This window comes from Athene cunicularia, assembly GCF_003259725.1.
Source record: "Athene cunicularia isolate RWA chromosome 3 unlocalized genomic scaffold, athCun1 chr3_part1, whole genome shotgun sequence".
NCBI classification, from domain to species: domain Eukaryota; kingdom Metazoa; phylum Chordata; class Aves; order Strigiformes; family Strigidae; genus Athene; species Athene cunicularia.
This window is the reverse complement of record NW_020799097.1, coordinates 105792534-105813031: the sequence shown is the minus strand read 5'-3', so window position 1 is coordinate 105813031 and position 20498 is coordinate 105792534. Positions and strand designations below refer to the sequence as shown.

Below are 20498 nucleotides of genomic sequence, written 5' to 3'. Positions count from 1 at the left end.
CATAGAGAGAAATAACTCGCAGAAGTTTAGAAGGATCATCACCAGCAGACACAGCAACAGCTTCCAGCCTTCAGCCAAAAGGCTCCTTTCCCGTTTTCCTCTCCTACGCAGTCCCCTGCAGCACGGACAAATAGACAAGTTGCTAAAAAGCCACTTCGGTGTTTTGACCTCAACAGCATTTTGTTCCGAGTATGCAGGAATTTCTTCCTTTGGTTTTCTGAGTCTGACAGCTTCTGCACTTGCTACTGTAGGTGGCACTGGACTAACGGCAGAGGACAGGACCATTTTCTGCAGCGCTGATGAAACCCTCAGCCCTTTGAAAAAAAAATACCTGACCGGAGGCCCTGGCTCTGTCCCATGGTGCACAGGCACACGGTGCTGCTGCAGAGCCCACATACTAGGTCATGTTTACATCATTCTGCCCATCCCAGAAACAGCCAAAATTAATCATTTTAATCCACCTGAAGTTAGTTCTTATCCAAGATTTTGTTTCCTGGAGAATGTTTACATTTTAAAGGTTTGTTTGTAAGGATGCCTATTCTCAGGAAGGTCCTATTTAACCAGAAATGTTAAAGGCTGCACCGTGGTTAGTTAACACAGCCACCTCACAGCTGGTTTTGCTTTCAGTTATAACTCAGCAATTAGGTGGCTTTGCAGATTAACATACCTAATGGCTCCTGAAGGTGTGGAGGTGACAACTGCTCTGACCTCCTCCAGCTGTTGGGAGGGGCTGGGCAGGCACCGCTGCTTTCCAGCACAGCTAGAGCCTGGGCAGGGCCTGGCTAATCCAAGAGGGTTAGTCTGAATTTAGACCCAGCAGCTGTGCCTGCTTGGGAAGCATCCCAGTGGCCTGAATGCCTGTGCTGCGTGTCCTCCTTCTCCCCGCCGTGTTTGCCACGCGTCTCTAACCGGGCACAAGGGATCAGGAATTTGCACAAAACTTGGAGCGCAGAAAGGAGCAAGAAGCTCTTGTTAAATAAGCCCTGTGGGGGAATCGACCGTTTTTTCCCTAAAACTTGGTGTTGTCTGCTATCTAATATGATCTCTGCCACTGTTGATTTGTAATTTGTGCTTTCACCCTGAAGTGCATGTGGTTGCGTTCAGACATTTCCTTCTTTAAATCAAGCTACCTGGGATGTATGGAAGGAAGAGCAGTGTTTGTAAGGAGCCAGCTGGCTTGTGAAACATCTGCTGGAAATATTTCACATCTGTGAAAACATGGTGTCTGGTGGCTATAGATGGTACCTTATGGCCTGTGTGATGTTGTATCAAGCATACGGTAAGCAGCCAAGACCTCCTAAGGGTGACAGAGCTATTGACCGCTGGGCTGGAAGCTGGCAGTCACCCTAGAAGTAGCAGCTGCAACCTGATTGCATTCATTTTCAGCAAACAAAAACCACACTTTTCCAGGGAATACAGCTACTTGGGCTTTCAAAGGGGAACATTTAAAATCACTGAGAAAGTTAGTAGGAGGAAAAATGTAAACAGTACAATACAGATAGATACATGTTAGGAATGCCTTTAAAACAAAATCACTACGTAGCTTTGGGAAAAAATAACAAAAATCCCCAATCCAGCAACTGTCAAAAGGATACTGAGAGCTGCAGACTGATGACACGACTTTCCAGCACCCAGTCTCTCCAGATAACTATTTCCTGCTGTGGTTAAAACTTGTTTGTTGGCCATTCTGTACCTGCTGGTTCAGCTGTCAGAAACCCGGCACCCACACAGCTCTGGGAGTGCCCTTGTACCCCCGCAGCATAGGCCAGAAGGCAGCAGTTGTGATTAGCTTTTTGCTCTGTTTTATTCTGAAATGAGCTGACGTGCAGGCTGCTCTCCTGTACCTGCTCCAGGAATGGACAGAGGAGTTCAGGTCCTGGCTGCAAACCCAGCACTTTGCATGGGAGCTAATCCCACATTAAATTAATGTCAAAAACCAGGAGATGTTCAGACTGTTAAAAGGCCCCTCTAAAAATACCAAAGTCCTGTAGGATCTCCTCCTCCCTCCTTCTGTTTGCCCCGGATTCCCCTTTCCCAGACTCCAGCTGTTCCAAGCCAAAGCCAGGAGCTTCCCTGATTATCACCTTTGCTGGGATGTGGATTGGGCATCTGAGTTTTCACTTAACCAGGCAATTAGAAGGCTGCCCCGAAAGGCAAAGTGTCAGACACTCTTGGTATGAGTTTGTGAAATGCAAAGGGGAAAAAAAAAAGAAAGGGAGAGGAAATAAGGTCTCACCAGCAGGGTATAGCTGCAACTTCTCATAGATTTTGAAAGAAAATGGGAGAGCAGCCTCCATTCAAATGAAACCATGGAAAGATCAGGCAGGGCAATGTAACTCAGCTAGCAGTGGCATTTAATGTGGCTTAAAAAATCTGTTACTTCTCCTAAAATGTAATGATAATGGAAAGAAAAAGTGCTGCTGTCCTGTCCAAGCCTCTCATAAGAAAGCGTTTGTGAGACCAGTAGATTTCCCCATGTCCAGCTCCATTAAATATTGCAGGACCTCACAGATCTCCTTGTGAGCAGTGCCATGAAGGCAGGTCAGAGATCACGCTTGCAATAAGCTTTAACTCAGACACGCTGCCACTACAAATGCTTACACAAGAGCTTAAGTGTGGGACTAACAGGGCTGTTGAAGCCCTTAATGTGAACAGCACACAGCTCCTTCTCCTTAAGCACCGCGGATGCTCTGTGCTTTCAGTAGTGCAGGAGGATGGCTGATGTTTTAACCCTGGATTTGCCTTAAAACACCTTTACATTTTTTTGAAATTGCTTCTGCTTATATGTGGCTCATTATCCCATGCACTGCTCTTCCTTCTTTTTTTTTACAGCACAGCATAAATGTTAATGCTGAACCACACTGCTGCCAGGTGCATAAGATGTTCTGCCTTTCCTCAGAGACTGTGGTGCCGCTCAGACGAAAAGGATAACATGACAGCTTGACAGCCTTTGTATGCGTTACAAGTTGTACCGATATAAAAACAGCGAGTTAGCACACAGAAGGTATCACAGCAAATTCAGCCTGGATTGAAGATGACAGGCTGGCAGATAATTTCCCACAGCACAGGCTTATGTCTGAAAAAGCCCCAGGTGTGGCTGTATTTCTGCCTAGAGGTTCGTGCTGTACATCTCTGGAGCCTTCCCCACGTCAGCCTGACCTCTGAGCCTGCTGCATTTTCCTGGCAAAGCCAGCTGGAGTTTGAGAAGTGTCCCATCTCCCCAAAACCGTGGAGTTTCAATCCAAATGTGCGTTAAAAACTAGCCGCAGCATCCATCATACTGAGGCAATAGCACAACTGGTTAATTTTTAATTAAGCAGCTTAGTTTTTCCGACGTCAGCGATGCTGTGCACAGAGTGAGGGTAGGGGAGGTCTGTGCAATACCAGGGTCCGCAGGAGCCCCCACGTGCAGCTTCTGGGAAAGGACAGGGGTACAGACTGTGGGCACAAAGAGATGGGGACATGAGATGCCAGACATGGGTGTTAGTGATGCCCAGCCTGGCGCGTAGCCACCCAGCCTATCTATGCTTACAGCTTTCTATAAACCACCTCTTCCTCTGGGCTCGGCTGTGTGCTTACCACCGGCCTCACGGCCCAGGACGGGAGCATGCACTGGGCTGGGGGGCTGTGAACGCAGAGGGATGGTGGGTCTGAGGAGGGAGATGCTGTACATCTGTGTGGCTCCCCTAGCAATGAATGAATAAGTATCCGTGCTGGCAGCAGGGCTGGCAGGCCTTGATTGCTCCCAGATTTGTGCCCTGTCGCTGCAATGCCCACAGTTCTCCCCACAGTGCACAGGGTCTCTTTGGCCACCGCCTCCCCCTCCCCATCTCCCCCCAGCTGTCACACACACCCACACCCACTGCTCACTTTTATGTACCTTGGGTCCACAGGACACCAGAGGGAAGGGAGCCAGACGCAAAGCAAGGGGAGCCGGACACGGTGCAGGATCTTGATGGAGGGGAGCAGAAGCCCTTGCCCACCCGGCGGGTCCCAGCCCCGTATCCCTGCTGTGGTGCTCCACTCCCCGCTTCCCGCCCCAGCCTGGCCCTGATTGCGCTGGATGGGATCTCTCCCAGGCCTGGAGGTGATGTCTGGAGTCCAAGTGCTGGAGGCTGGAAGGAAGCCAGGGTTAATGCTCTTCATTCTCAGGCAGGAACCAGTTCAAACACTTTCTTCCCCAGGAGTGTGTGGATAAATCCTCGGCTTTGTTCCTCATGATGATAGCTGAGCTCATGGCCTTCAGGCTATGCCCTGCCCCAAGCAGGGTGGAGCAGAACTGTGGCTGAATGCCAATGTCATTAAGATGATTAGATGCTACATGGTCATGAGAAGGAAATGGCCAGAGATCGATCCAGCTCATCCAATTCTGATTCCAGTAACCCATGGTGCTATAGCCCAGCGCTGGTGACTGGTGTGTCTGTTTCTGCTTTTTTCTCTCTGACTTTAAAGCTCCTCTTTTGCCACAGGCATTTACACAAGTGAAAGGTGCCAGCCTACCCACAGGCCAAGATGACGGCAGAGATGCCTGGATGACCTCAGACCTGGGATCCTGCATGGCAACAGGGACACTTGACCTCTCAGCCTTTCTGATGAATGACCCAAAGCCACCGCAGAGTCCAATGGGTCCCCCTTTACACCTGGTCCATGACCCATGGCCACCATGTCTAGCCAGAAAAACTCATTTCAGAGTCCTCCCATCAGTAGTGGGTTCATCCAGGGCCTCAGGGACCACGTCGCACAGAGAGGGACAGCACTGACCATTTCATCCCCAGAGCCACTGGTATCTCAGTAGGTTATGAACTCATGAGAGGAATCTGACACAAAGTGTGGACATCATTGTCATTGGTGACACCCTGGCCAACAGTCCAGTACAGTTCCAAAAGGGATTAAACCACATTATGACTGTCCTTCTCCAGGGGATGTGCTGGTCAGCTGTCCATAAAGAAGGGTCAGGATTAAAACGCTTCACCTGGAAAGGGAGGGGGTGGGATACAGCTCATCTATACAGCTCCAGTTGGTTGCCTGCAGGTTCTGGCATTGCACTGCTGCAGCTCACACAGAGAGCATCACCTATTGCCTGTCAGATATGTTTCTAGGATTTCTCTTTAAGAAAGCATTGGCTTAAGTGCCGCAGCAGCTCAGGGAGGAGGGCTGGGGGTGTGGGCTCTGCTCCACCTGCTGATTCAGCCCAGTCCCATCCCTGCCTGAGTAGATAAGCTTTACCTGCAGCAAGCAGGATCACACAGGTAACTGAGATGAGCTGTTACTGTGTGTGTGTTTATAGGAGCTGGGCACAGACCTATGTTCAGAAATATGACAGATATTTTTCCCCCCACTTTCAGACCCAAGAATAAATACAAGCAAACACATGGCTCCTGCTTTAATAATTGCACTTTATTGTTTCCTTGAGTTAGAAAGCTTGGAAAATATCCCTAAATTGAAATAACTGTAATATACAACCAGAAAAATAGGGGTATGATTCTACACACTGTTACTTATGTGAGCAAACCTAAATCCTAATATTCCCATTGACTTCAGGACTCTAATTCTGACTAAAATTGTGCTAAGCCCATGGCACAGGGGCCAAAAATATAATCTTTTGCATTCCAGGTAATATTTTATGTATGTGTATATGTGCATACAATACATATGCACATACATATGTTCCTTTGATCTCTAGACAATATTTTATGTACATATCTGTATGTAGACAATATGTATATATCCAGTATGTATGTAAACAATGCATACATATATTCATATACTATATATATGTACACGTGTTTGTGTGTGTGTATACAGTATATACATGTAAGTGCTTCTGCTCTCCAATTCACCATAAACATGACTTGGACAGACAAGGATCAAAACCAGGAGCCTAAGAATGAAAAGCTGAACCCAGGCATTACTCCTCACCTGGTGATGATCACTCCTTTGCCTGTAGCTGTTTGCAGTACTCTGGGGTGGGGACTGAAATAAATGGGATGCAGCTCAATCAAATGCAATGAGATTTGGCTAGCATCAAGGGGGCCCTGAGAAGCGTTAGGCTTCATAGGTGCCCCTCACACAGGGGTATGTGAAGATGGATGCTCCCCTGAGCCCAGCTCTATGGGCCTTTAAGTGCACCCTCCCTTCAGGGTAGTGGGGTGTGTGGGAGAGCTGCCAACCCAGCTGCTGCTGGCACTTGCAGGCAGGTATCTGGTGGTTCCCCCCAGAACCTTTATTGCTGGCCCTGGGGCTGGAGGCCGCAGTGGCTCTGGGCAGGGCTGCAGGGACTCGGGGGACTGGGTGACGTTCACGGCGTCTCACACCAGCGCCATGCCATCCGTGACACAGCTGCACTTCTCGATCACCATGTTGGGAAACTCGGCCGCTTCGATCTCGGTGCGGTTGCCCCTCTTGACGAGGTACATCACAGGGAGCGGGGAGCTCTCTGCCACGGCGCAGGCGCGCTCCCCATAGCCAAAGCGCCAGAGCGAGCTGGGGGGCTGCAGGCAGCCCCCTGAGCACCGGTAAGCCTGGTACCCTGCGGGCTCGATGATCCAGTACTGCGTCCAGGCGAGCTCACGGAAGTTGATGTAGTGCTTCTGCCGGCAGCAGGTGGACTTCCCCATCACCACCTCCTTCTTGCAGTCCCCGGGGTCCCTGTGCACCAAGGGAAAAACAAGAACTGATGCTGTAACTGGAAACTGGGAAGGTGGGAGAAATAATCCCCCTGTTAATAGCATGGGTGGGCCCTGAGATGTGAAACTTGGGCCATGCTTGGGCTTCATTTGAATATTCGGATGATAAATATGGGAAGAGGAGAAGTGTGATTCAGCAGCAACTTTCTAACTCCTCCCCTCACAGGGGCAAGAGCTGCGCACCCTGGGTTGGCACACACAGTACAATAATTCAGGGGCAATGTTACACTGGAGACAGCGCAGATTGAGGTTGCATACATACCCATAGTCTTCCAAGTCAAGGGTGTAAAGCACCAGTTCAGGTTTGCTGAGGGCTTTATCCTTGGGGTCCTGAGAGGTGAAATGCACAGCTTTGGCCATTTCTGAGGCATGGCTGCCTATCCTTTCTCCTTCAATCCAGACCTCCAGGAACATTGGCTCCCGCCTCTTGTTTCGCAGCCAGTAATGTACGGCCTGCGTCACATCAAAGTTCTTCCAGCCCGACTCACGTATAGGAACCAGCCTGTGTGATAAGGGATTGGCATTAGAGAAAAACCCTTCAGATAAAGCCCAGGCTCACAGTGCTGTTATTGCAGCAGAATAATTTGCTTCCTGCAGATTGTCATGTACCTTGATTACACGATAATTTTTGCTGAGTGCTCTGGGTGAGCACCCACAGCAATTAATTCACACCTCAAAAAGAAGCATGCAGATCTAAGAGACACGGAAGGGCTAAATAAAACCTTTTGTGCATGCCCATGTCAAGGTATTCATTCATGCTCATGCAGAAATACAGCAGTGAAGGATTATATGCAGCCTCAGTATTAGTGACGACAGCCTGGTAAATTCCATGACTCCCACCTGGTCCTGTCCTAGCTGCATTAGGGCTGTAAGTTTCTACCCACCAGAAAATTGATTTGATGTCTAATTCTGCCTTCAAGGGTTGTAAAACATCCACAGAGCACAAGGCTACAGAATCAGACGCTTTCTGCATAATTTACTTATTTAAACCAGCTAATGAAATGGCCAATGGATAGAGTACCAGCAGTCAGTAACCCATGTGAGTTAGAGAGTAAGAGAAGTGAACCAGGTGGAGTGTTTTAGAAGGGAAGACCTAGCAGTACACAGCATCATTTGACACAGATTATTTCAATGAATCATCATATATTAAAGTCTAACCTAGTTTCTGCTCTTACAAACGCCTTCTGGGTTTAGAGGCTATAGAGACTGATTCTACAGATGTAACTGCATGAGGCTGACTGGAGGCACAAAAACATGACACCCGAACCCGGCCCAGAGGACCCATACCCTGTAACTAGAGTCCTGCCTTCAGGAGAGGTTCCTTTCTTACCTGGAATCTATCAGGGAGGTCCTGTTGGTACCATCGTGCTGCCGTTGCACCCAGTATACGCTGACTCTGGCATTGGAGATGGGCCTGTGAGACTGCTTGGCAGGCAGGTTTTCTCTGTCCAGAGGCTTTTTGAAGAGTTTCAGTTCAGCCATTGTCACTTCACTGTTTTTAGGTATTCTGCCCTCCATGTCAAAGATCAGGTTCTGACGCGTGGTGGTGTCAGAGTAGAGGACTTCTCCTGCCATGCCTGTGCACGTTGGGAACAAAACAGACAGCCTGTCATTGCCATCCTGGTTAGCAAAGCCCCACACTTCGTCCACAATTATCATCACAACACACTCCTTCCATGCTCCCACATCGAGTCCTTGTGGCAGAGACTGCCACTAAACACACCTTTTCTAATGCATACTTGTATCAGTGTCTTGCAAATGTCCTAATTCTCCTATGTCTGAGTCTCTGCAACCTGGAGGAAAGAAATCTCCTATATAATTTGACCCTAAATTGAACAAATCTCAAAAGGTGCGCAACATTTTGTGCCAGCACTGGGCAGGAAAGCAGGAAACTGTCCCACTTGCAATGAAAAAGTGTTTTTCATTTGCTGTCCGGGGTGCTATGTATGTCTTTTGAAAATGAAACAAGCTCGAAGTGTCCTTGATTTCCTCCTTGATACTTTTCCCAGACAAAAATCAAAAGACAGGGGAGAATGAAACACCCTCAAAGAGGTGTGATTCCTACTAAAGGGCTTTTTGGACTTTTGACCCAAAACCTGCAAGGTCTGCACATTATACTGACTTTTTTTTTTCCACCTGCACAAAATGTTTCATGGGTACCAAGGCTTTTCTTTTCTATCAAGCTCCATCAGCAGCCTGTTCTTTGCAAGGACTGTGGCACCCCATCTCCAGGTGCAAGGACTTGCTAGTGTGTGTTAATCTTAAAGATGCTGTTACACGCATCTCTCCTACCCAGCTCAGGCTCAGAGCCAGACCCAAACCTCATTCCCCCCATGGGTTTGCCTCTGCCTGCCCTGCGGCCGGCCGGGTGAGTGTGGGCAGTTTGCCCTGGCAGCGGCACAGTGCTTTGTGTGTTCCCGACAGCGACAGCAGAAATGTTACCTGTGTTGCCAGGGATCCCCCTGAGGATGCCAGCCAGGCTCGGCAAAGCTCGGCGCTTCACTCTGTTGCGCTTCAGCATGGAGATGTATTTGTTCTTTACGTGGTCTGGGATAACCAGATCCACCAAGTCTCTCTTATGAAGTTTAGGGACCTCAGAGAGCCCCAGCTGCTTCAGCAACACCTCCTTGAACCTGTCCTGGGTAAACGCTCGGACCATGACAACCAGGCAGAGCATGCAGAGCATCCAAGTGAACCTCACGTCCATCCTCCTCCGTTGGCAAAGCGGCCGCCTGCCCAGCAGAGATCAAGTGGGGGATCTCCCCGGGGCTGCTCTCAGCAGAGATGCTGTGGCAGTCTGCCTGAGCAGGACAGAGGTCCCCTGCACCGGGGTTTTATAGCCAGCCTCGTCCCACTGGCACAACAAATTCCACAAGTGGGGACGAAGCAGAGGACTTAAAAGGATCACTCCCCGGTTGGTAGACACATGCCAGTTTAACACCTTCATCTACTGTAAAGTTAATACAAGCAGGTTTAGGGGAGCTTCCAGATTCCTTCACAGGGAAGAAGTTTCCATCCGTTTTGAACTCCCTGCAAACTTTTGCTCAGAAAACCCCTGAGTGATCAGTGTCTCATGTTCTGCCTAGGTCAGGGAGGAAACACTGCAGAGTACATTGCTTTATGTGCCCCACCATATGATTCTTAAAGAAAACATCAATCTTTACTGCAAGAGACTTGCTACCTAAAATAGCCAATATCAGTCAGGAGAAAAATGCTTTAGCATTGTCCATCTTTATGGCCACCATTAAAAAATAATTTGAAATATTTTTGGGGGGGTAGGTACCACTTTGATCGCTGAATATTTGTATCAAGTGTATGAATCAGGGCGGTGAGTCACAGCAGTTGAATGGTTTATGGCCTTTTATGCTGCTTCTGAATCACAGAAGGTGGAAGATGTACAGGCCTGACATTTTAGAAAAAATACCCCATCGGTCCTTATAGATTCCAGTGGGTTTCATAATACTTGTACTTAAAAGAAGGTGTCTTTATATAAAGGTGGATCACCTATCAGTGAACATGAGAATTCACTCTGCTTTTCCACAACATAGATGAAGAATATTGGTATTTTGAACTCTATTAACAAAAATAGAGAGCTGTCTCTGGAGACTGAAGCTGACCTGCAGGCTGGGGGCAAGGGTTGGATGTTTGCCTTGAAGTCAACCTTTAAACTTGAAGTTCCCATCCTTTGATTCCCCGGCCTTTGCTGACGTAAGATGTAGAAGTCTATTTTTGAAACCAATCCCGGGAGAAGTGAATGTGATCGATAAACGTGTGAAGGATCATGTCACTTGGGGCAGATTCTCATCCTCTCCAGCAGTAACAGGCCTAAGCATACAAACAAATGTCTTCAACATCAAAAGTTCTTTGGGTTTTATATGTCTCTGTAAATGATTTAATATTGGTCCAGTTTCATCCAATGTCCAGGCTGAGAAAGTCTAGCTGGAGGACCCGATGTAATGAACGTGTACAAAAACACACGGTTGTGGTTCATCCCTCATTAAAACAAGTGTCAGCTGAGGCAGCCTGTTTTGTACACAGAGGAAGGCAACAAAGCCGTCTGAAAGAGCTGAACTGAACACTTTTGTTATCGCTCATTTTGTCTTTACCACCTTTTAAGAAACTTGTCTCCATAAAAATGATAAAGCCTCCATTAGATGCCAAAGGGGCACCTGATTTAGTTGAATTGAGTTTTAAGGCTGAAATGGAAGCATAGACTACAAACTAACAGTTTGTGCATGGCACAAGGCAGTATATTCTTTAATCTTTCCCTTTGTGTAGCATCTTCCTCTGAACCAATAAATATTTTCTGTTATATTCATTCCACAACAATGAAAGACATCCACTTCATTTGACCCCCTCAACTTCAACTCATGTCAAAAACTCCTGCTCCTGTGAGTAAGAGGAGGGAAGGGTTTTTTGCTGAAATCTCTGTGAGCCTCAGCCCCTTTGGAAGGCTCTGTATGCCTGGCTGTTCCCTCCAGACTGCCTCCACAGCTAAATGGCACATTACTGATTCTCATAGCGTGGGACAGAGGCAGTCACACAACAAACCCCCTTCGGAGGCCTGGGTCACAAACTGCATCTAAGCAATGTTCAGCTGGCTGACAAAAGTTTCCTTTGGATATGCTCTATAAGTGCTGTCTAACTCAGTTGCAGCACTGAATTTGTTATGTTTATATAATGACAGTCACCTGGATAAAACTGCAGTTCATGGATTTTTAATAGTCTCTTTCTCATGACAGAAGACCTGATCCTCTAGACCTTTATCCATCCTTGCTCCAGAGAGTGATCTTATGATGTAGTGAGGGATCTTCAAAAAAACATGACAAAATTAAATGAAAATGCCTGATTGCTCCAGCAGCACCCAGCTTTCCTAGATCTGGATGTGATTTCTCCTGTGGTTGATGTCTAACCTACCAGGACTCTTCACTGTCCAATGTGTATTGGAAGGTGATTTATGGGCTTCACACATAAAATAAAATTATTGACCAAGCACAGTCAAAGCTCAGCTAAGAAGAAAACAGAGGATGTGGATTGTAGGCTTTTCACAGGAGAGTGATTATCTGGTCCAATTGGAGGATTTGCCATTCCCTCTCTGTCATGCAAACAAGAAAAAGTCAGGAATTTTATAATAGCTCTTTTTGTGTAATGTGTATTAGAACCTGCATGGCACATTCAAAATGTCAAACAGAAGATTTCAAGAAGCTGCAAGGGATGAAGTATGAGCAACTTGCTGTTTTAATAAAAGCCAGTACTTAGTGAAGAGAGAATCTCTGTATTTAAGCTTTTAATTTCGTTACAAATGGTTCCCTAAAACATTTTCTGGTCATATCTCTGTAATGATTTTTGGTAAATAAATCCAATGGGTTCAAAGAGAAAGTGTGAAAGGCTTTAGCTTAATTATGTAGCTATTATCCTGGGAAACAAGAATGTTTCAAATGTATTTGCAGTATGTCAGTGAGGACCTGAATATTTAATTTTTCAGGATTTGCATTTCCATGGACACAACTGTTTTGTGTTACAGTTGAGCCCATATTAGAACAGCCTTTGATTGAGTCATGTGCAAGGCAACAGTTTTTGTGTGCTCCAAGAAATGCCCTGATTTGTGCAACAGGCACAGAGATGGGAGCACATCTATACGTAGATTTTGGTCTGGTCTTCCCCAGAGTTAGGGTCTTTTTAATCTAGGAGTGTGGAAGTAAAAATAGTAGTGGTTAAGATGCAGGCATGAACTTCATGTATAAAAAGTTAAAAAAGAATTCCAGTAGAGGTTCTGTTTCGTATTCTTTTTCAGTCTTGAGCACACAGAGTTTTACATGGCTAACAATAGGCTGGTCATGTGAAGTGCTGGGTTAGAGGTTTCAAAAGTGGAAGTGAACTGTAGGCTATGCATGAAGGCATGCCCTCTGGCACTGCCTCTACCAACACACCCCAACCAGCCACCAGCCTGAGCTTCAGGCTTACTATTTCCACCAGCATTTCAAACCCAGGGTACACACTTTTAACTGGGATTTCACAGGCATCTTTGGCTTCCTCCTTGACTGGCATAGTCTGTGCTGGTGGTGGGACCCCAGTTCCTCTTCAGGGACTAGCCCTGTGTCAAAGTCCAGACAGCAAACATGGAGCTCACCAAGCCCACCGCTGGAAAGACACCCCACTGCCAGCAGACAGCAGCTCAATTTCACTCAATCTGGGTTTATGCCCAATTTTTAAATAGTGTCCGAGACATTTCCCATTGGCATTTCCATATCCCATCTCTTGAGCTACGCAGCACCTTCAGCTCTGGACAAGAGTGAGGTGTCACCGAGAGCAGGAGACAGCATTTGCCGGGCTCAGGGCGTAGCCCACCCTCAGCGGAAGCATGGCTGGGGGTGCAACACAGCGCAACGCTCATCCCCCTGCCAGAGAGGCGGCCCATATGTATGTTGATGTTGCATGTATGCAAGGAGAGAAGGGCAATGTACACCTTACCCTGCGTGGCTCCAGGGATGATGCAAAATGACTAGTGGTAATTCCTCAGTAAGACTGTTATTCCAGAGCAAGTCTTCTACGAAATATGGGAAATTCTTCTGGTACAAAGATCAAATGAGCAGGACACAGGGTTATTACCACACTTGTTTGTCACTTTAGGTCCAAACACCACCAGCCTCTAGCTTGGTCTAGAAATGCTCTGATTTGTACTATACTCATTACATGAAAATGGCATATGTCTGCTCAAAGATTCTGGGAAACTCTTGCTAGGGCAGTGGCTTTCAGTCCTTCTCTACCTCTAGAGACAGCTACTCTTTCATTAGGGCATGGATAGCTTTCTCACTGTACAGCACCCAGGATTTCTGTGAGGCTGGTATAGCTCACTGGAGTTTGCATGCGTGCTCCCCACAGCCTCAGCCTGCTCTGCAGAAGTCTGGCATGGAAAAGTTTCATAAGATCTGGCCTGATAACACAAGACATTAAGCTTTTATCTGGCTCCCAGGGCCAGACTGAAAACAGCAGAGCCACTCAATGCAGAGTGTTAATCTACACTAAATCTTTCTGTTGGTTCTGATTTGTCCCAAAAATTTGGCCGTGTCAATTTTTGTGCCAAAAGGCTTTGTGCTTGATCAGGTATTGCCTGACTTACCTGTTCTTACATATGCATTTCCATGCATATCCCACCCCACCACCCCCACTCCCCCCAGTGAGCATAAAATCATAAAATGGACTTTACATCCGTTTTGTGAAGTCTGGCTAATATGACTCTGGGAAATATGACTTTGTATACCATGTCTGAGCCAAACCATGTTTATTCTGACCTGACAGCACACAGATCTGGTACCAAAGACACTGCAACCACAGCCTCAGTCCCTAACGTTTACACTGCCTGCCAGCTAAGGAGACAGTTTCAGTAGCAAGTTTTGTGGTGCAAACAATCAACTACTTGAGCCATACAGAAATTATCCAGCTCACTTAATCTAGGCAAGGACATGAGCCTGCTTTTTCTCATCACCAGTCTAGGCCAGACTGAACTGGCCATCTCCAAGGGAAGTATCTTACAGATCACATGTCCTGTTGGGTTCCTCTCATAAATGCTGGTGGTGAAGCCCCAGGCAGCAAAGGGGATAATGTTCCTTATGCCTTTATCCCACAATGTATCCAGTATAGTAAAACCCCCAATTTATTTGAGAGACATATTGTAAACCTGGTTTGATCTTGAGCTCCGTTCAGGTAACTTCTGGTGCTGTATATCTTAGATTGCATTGACTTAAGCACATCTTCCATAGGCAGGCTTCTGCTTTTACTCACAGGCTTGTTTTGTCAAATGGATGAGACAAAAGGCCTCCTGTTGGAAGAGGGATGGATAAAATGTCAAAGTCCCACCATGTCCTTGGTCAGCTGATGTCAGCTGGCTTGCTTGCAGGGTTTGTGTTGGCAGCATTTGCAAAGTGCCAGTGTTCTGGCAGAAAAGGGATCTACAAGACATTTTTTTTTAGAGAAAAGCAAACACAACTGTTTAAATACAGCTTTTTCTGTCCCCTCAGCAGTCTCCTCCCCACCACCCTATTCTGGGCCTTGTCTGTAGCTGGGGAAGCAGGATTTGCTACCACTCTGATGGCTACAAAAAAGGCTGCTAGCAAAAATGATGACATTTAGCAAATTACGTTGAATCAGATAAAGAAGCATACAGCCCTAAATTGCTTACCTTACACCACAGTCCACGTCATTAAGGAATGTCCCCATTACTGAGAAATAGTTATATTTTGTAGGAGCAGCACTTAATTTTCTAATAAGAGACCATTTACCTGCTTAGTTAAAATGATGCTGCTTTTTTTTTTTTTTTTGTCTTTGCAGCTGTGTGTTTACACTGTAAAAGTTTAGCAGCTTTTTTAAGAGTATGCTTTTCCTGCTCTAGTGATTCAAGTGAGAGCCCACCTCCAGGCCAGGCAGGGCTGGTGAGGCTCTGAGAGTCTGCACAGGCTCTCCCTGCCCTTGGTGGTGCTTGCTGCTGAGTTGGCCTTTAACCAACGTGCTCCAGTGAATGTCACCAAGAGGGCTCAGTGTGTGACCCACTCAGTTGCCTGCCCCAGAGCATGTCTGGCTGGAAGAAGGGTGCCTGTATGAGAGGGAGGCATCAGGCACGCTGGAACAAAATGTGGCAGCTGGAGGTTTTAATGCACATGGTGCTAGCAAGAGAGCTGGGCTGCATGTTGACACAGCTCTATGGACTTTCTTCTGAAAGTTTGGTGCTTGTCCATCAATACCAGCCAGCAGTGTGCTCAGGTGTCCAAGAAGATCAAAAGCATCCTGGCTTATATCAGAAATAGTGTGGCCAGCGGGACTAGGGAAGTGATTGTCCCTGTGTACTTGGCACTGGTCAGGCCCACCTTGAACGCTGTGTTCAGTTTTGAGCCCCTCACTGTGGGAAAGACATTGGGGTGCTGGAGCTCATCAAAGAAGGGCAACGAAGCTGGTGAAGGGTCTAGAGCACAAGTCTTATGAGGAACAGCTGAGGGAACTGGGGTTGTTTAGCCTGAAGAGACACAGACTCAGGGGAGACCTTATCTCTCTTTACAACTATCTGAAAGGAGGTTGTAGCGAGGTGGCTGTTGGTCTTTTCTCCCAAGTAACAAGCAATAGGAAAGAAGAAATGGCTTCAAGTTGCACCAGGGACTGGATATTGGGAAAAATTTCTTCACTGAAATGGTCATCAAACAGTGGAACAGGCTGCTTAGGGAAGTGTTTGAGTCACCCGCCATTCCTGGAGGGATTTAAAAGGTGTGTAGATGTGGTGCTTAGGGACATGGTTTAGTGGCGGTTTGGGCAGTGTTAGGTTAACGGTTGGACTCAATGATCTTAAAGTTCCTTTCCCACCTAAATGACTCTATGTCCCATACCCCTTAAGATTCTCTACCAAGTTTGTGTAGCAAGTGGCCTTCCAGTAATTGAGAAATGCCCCTGTTGTCCTGTCATGTTAATACACTTGCAATACTATTCATATTGCATCTGTGGCAGTGAGTAGCCTGGCTTAGGCATTGACTGTATTTCCTCTAATAACTTTTGCTTCACTGAACAGACTTTCCTCTTTTGCTAATTAAAAGGAGAAAATTAATCACTTTTTCCTGACTCAGATAAAGAATATATTCTGGCAGCTGTAATTTATTTCTATGACCAGGAGAAGCTGCAAAGGCAGAAAGATTATGAACTACATGTTAATGAAAATGTAATAATCTGCATCACTAACTTTGCTGGAATATTTTTTTTTTCCGCAGGCAAAGATGAGTGAGATCTAAAAGGAACCTCTTCTGCTACGCATTGTGATCTGTCATGCAAAATAGTAATTTGTTAGTGTAATGCGAAAAAGAAAAAGGGCTGTTCCTTGCACAGAAAATTACAAAAGCCAGTGCAAGATTGTAGACAAAATTAAGTCATAACATGCACAGAGGTAACAAGGTAGAATTGATAAATCCTTTAGACCTCTCTAATTTGGTGCATCAGATGGAATGTGGAGTAACTGCCCAAAAGCTTCCATTAGTCCTCAATGAGATATTTAAAATTAACTTGGGCAATGCCTTAGCAAATGCATTGATTGGAAAAAAAGATATTCCTGCCAAAGCAGGAAAATGAGCTAAACTATTTATATAGTTGTTTTCTGTCTGTAACGTCTGCTGCTAAAGTGACTTTGGGGCTACTGTGTGTCAGTAGGTTTTACACCATAGAACCAAGATGTATTCAGTTTCGAAATAATTACTCACACATGGCTTTTTTCCTTGATGTTAACAGTGCACTAGTGCTGTGATCAAGAGGATGATGAGGTGGAGTTCTGAATGGTTCAGCAACAACTCCAGACCTGTCTGCCGGAGCTCTGGGTGAGCTGGGCTGATACTGAGGGAGGATGTCTGAGAGGCTTGGGAAGAGGGGGGAGGCAGGAGATTCAAGACATACAAAACAGTCTTCTTGGAAATGATGAGCTGAATCAGACTACAATCCCTCATCCCAATGCTTAATGTTCATTCTTTTTAAACAGAAATAGCCAGGCTTAACTGGCTGTAAACACTGCATCAAACATTGCAGTCATCTTTTCTTTGTCTTCAGAGTTCTGCCATCTTTTCTGAGAATGGTCTTAAAGGGTTATAGAGTATTTGAAATGCATTTTAACAGTTTTTAGATCTATTAATAAAATTTCACATCATTGACATTAGCTCATTTTTTAAAACCTAGTGAGCTGTTTAATATTTATGCTGTTCATTCCATTCCCCTTCTGTCTCGATTGAGTACCTTGTTACACCTTTGAGAATTGCATAATAACAAATACCATAATAGCCCCCTAATTTTCTTTTGCCTTCAAACAGTGCTGCAATGTTCAGAAAGGACGGTGTGTGGACAGACTGTTTCTACTCAAGCAGTTACTACAAAGCTGTTTCCACTTAAATATTTATATTATTGTTGTATTGCCTTTGTAACTTTTTGGGTATGTTATTACTTTTTAATGAAAAAGACTTCAGTAGGAAAGAATTGGAGAAAATACAGTTTCTTGTGTATTTGACTCTAAAGTAGAACACAAAGGGGTATTTTACTTCATGGCACAGGTTAAATTATGTAATTTCCTGCCATGTACCCAATATCTATGTAAACAAGGGGTATAAAGTCTCGGATTTAACATGGCCCTTGTAAAGAGTAAAATAAAGTTGTGTGACCTGACTAGTTTTAATCCTTTTAGCATTCATACTACAGGACCCTGGGAGATGCATCATGGTCATTTGATTTTAAAAGGAAATCTAGCCACACTTGGCCAGGTCACTTGAAGCGTGAAACAAAAACTTCAGTTGTTGGTTTGGTTTTTTTTTTTTCTTTTCTTACCTAGCCATTTGCTTATTCAAAAGCATTAATCCAGGAATGGCCAGCATTTTCACATAGCAACTAAATGCATTTTGAACCTTAATTTTGGGTTCACCTTGAGATTCTGCAGGAAATGCCACGCATTTGAAGATTGTATCTGTCAGCTTTCCAGGTTGAATAACAGTGGTAAAGACACGGTGACTAAAATTTTTTTATTTATGCAGCATGGCTGTTAGCTTTAGCTGTTGTCAGTATAGAATACAGGGTCTTTTGACAAATCAGACATGTGGAGAAGATTTTCAAAGGCACGAAAAGGAATTCGATTAAAACAGAGCAAGGAATATTTTGCCTCCATGACAGCAAAATTGGAAATAAATTACTACAATCAGAGCAGAGACATAGATGACCCAGGAATTAATTTGAAATGCTTACTCAGTTTGACCAGATCTGTTAGAACACCTCAAAGGCTGACTACAGGAAAATGTTGTTTTCAATGAAGTTCAGGTTCTGCAAATCCAGTGGATGGAATTTGAAAATCACAATGTGCAGCAGACTTGGAGGACTGGCTGTTAAAGCTCTTCAGAGGCTGCACCACTTGATTTCCTCTCAGTCCCTTGTGGTAGGAAAGCTTATCTCTGGACTTTACCGTGTTTCCAGGCTGGTAAACTCTTAAACACATGCTGTCCCAAATAAGAAAATGCTCCAGTTCATAATGGAACATTAAAATATACTATCGCCTGGTCTTGCCTTTAAACTGATCCAGAAACCGCAGCAATTACAGTCTTATTTCCTAAGGAAAGTGGATAGGAACTGGTTTCTTAACATAATTTCATGTCCTCTGAGAAATGCTGTCCCTGTGATAATTTGAATAATAAGTTCAATAAGGTTGACGTATGAAACCTCCCTAGTTTTCACGGGAACTATGGTGCAAAGGAACTACAATCAACCTGGTTTGCCATTCCCCAGAGCAGTTGGCAATCTGGGGCCTTAAACCTCAGGTCTGCTCATCTCGGGGCTCTGTGTGCAGCAGTGCCAGCTTACACCTTTCTCAGGTGTGCCCAGGAACTCATCCAGACAGGGTGTAAAAGAAAAGGTGCACTGTGTTGTGAAGGGAGAAATAGTTTGCTGAGGTGCTCCCATGCAACATGAACCCTTTCTTCTCCCCTGGAGCCCATCTAAATCCAGAAACTCCCACAAAGTGGCTGTGCCACTTTACAGGACCTGCTTTTAAGTCCTCCCAAATTAATTCTGATCACTCACTTCATTATAATCTGGTATATAATCTGAATATATAAACATCTGCTTTACTGAATCCAAATATATAAACACCTGCTTTACTCGAAACTGTACAGAATATCAATAGGAAGAGAAAGCTGAAAAGATTTGCACTCTCTTCCCGGTTCTGTCCACAAATCAGGATAATGACCTTGAGCAACGTGCCTTGGTCAAAATTTTCAAGTCCGTATGTAGACACTAAAATAAATAACCTGATTTTCAAAGGTACCAGCCAACCACAGCTTCTGTCAACGAAACCCTAATCACCAATAGACTCTAACAACTACTGTACATAAAGTATCTTAGTAAAACAAGAGATAGCCCTCTTGCCATCTGTTACTGCTTACTTACAGGAAAGAAAGTTCTCCATTGATCCATAGATCACCCATGTGTTTAAGCTCAGTTTGCAGTGACTACATTACTTTCCCTTTTTACACAGATCAGGTCACATTCTCACTCATGAGGCAATGTCAAACATGCTGAGTACTAGATGGAAGAGATGCAAGGGAATACCTTTATACTCTGCATACACTTGAAAGGAGAAAGATGGAACAGAAAGAGAAAAAAGATTTAGAGAAAATAAAATCATCACAGAAAAGGAAATATGAGAAAGGATGAATGGGAAGAGGAAATAAACTACTACAGAAAGAGGAATGGAAGACTAGATAGGGAGAGATAAGAATGGGAAAGTCAGAAGGTATGGTGATAGTATGTCCAACAGGTGATCCCGTGCTCAGGAAAGGCCAGCATTTAGGCAACTCTTCTGCTTCTCTAAAGCAGAGGAGAAAGTGCCCAGCAAGGACCCACATGCCTGCAGTGTGCCTCAAATGGCAGTTGTGCATGTGGAACTGGTTGGATGCTGTTACACCCCACCATTTCCAGTCACGCTCTAGTAAAGCCAGGCCCTGGGTGCAAGATCTTCCTCTCTGAAAAAAGCCACACTGCCCTTGGTCATGGCTGTTTGCCATTGCGATAGCTCTTCACGGCTTCCTGCTTAAGCCACTTTGCATCCTGTCACCAATTTGCCCCGGACACTTGCGCCTCACGTAGCTGGCACCTCACCCCCTGCGTAGGCTCACCAAGATCATCCTGCTGTCATTAGTGGCCCCCCGGACTCACCCGCTGCAGATACACGTATCTGCAAAGAAGCCAAGTCAGCGCTGCAGTGGAAAATGTAACAGGGACCTCCTCGGCTCTTTGCAAAGCCAAAATCTGAATTTAACA

General features: G+C 45.5%; 1 protein-coding gene across 1 annotated transcript; it reads right to left on the bottom strand.

Moving 5' to 3' along the window:
• Positions 1–5938: 5938 nt before the first annotated feature.
• Positions 5939–14464, bottom strand: LOC113478409 (left-right determination factor 2-like). The gene is made up of 5 exons (XM_026845610.1): positions 14365–14464; positions 9129–9636; positions 8017–8251; positions 6949–7188; positions 5939–6648 (listed from the first exon to the last, which is right to left on the bottom strand). Exons 2-5 carry the CDS (start codon positions 9391–9393, stop codon positions 6309–6311), a joined length of 1080 nt encoding a protein of 359 aa, XP_026701411.1. The 5' UTR covers positions 9394–9636; positions 14365–14464; the 3' UTR covers positions 5939–6308.
• Positions 14465–20498: the final 6034 nt, after the last annotated feature.

Bases quoted from the DNA above. Each gene is read 5' to 3' on its own strand.
- LOC113478409 (XM_026845610.1), bottom strand. From the start codon at position 9,393: ATGGACGTGAGGTTCACTTGGATGCTCTGCATGCTCTGCCTGGTTGTC. The intron at 7,189-8,016 runs GTAAGAAAGGAA...CTTATCACACAG, and splicing joins ACCTCCCTGATAGATTCCAG to GCTGGTTCCTATACGTGAGT. The intron at 6,649-6,948 runs GTATGTATGCAA...CTTGGTGCACAG, and splicing joins CTTGACTTGGAAGACTATGG to GGACCCCGGGGACTGCAAGA.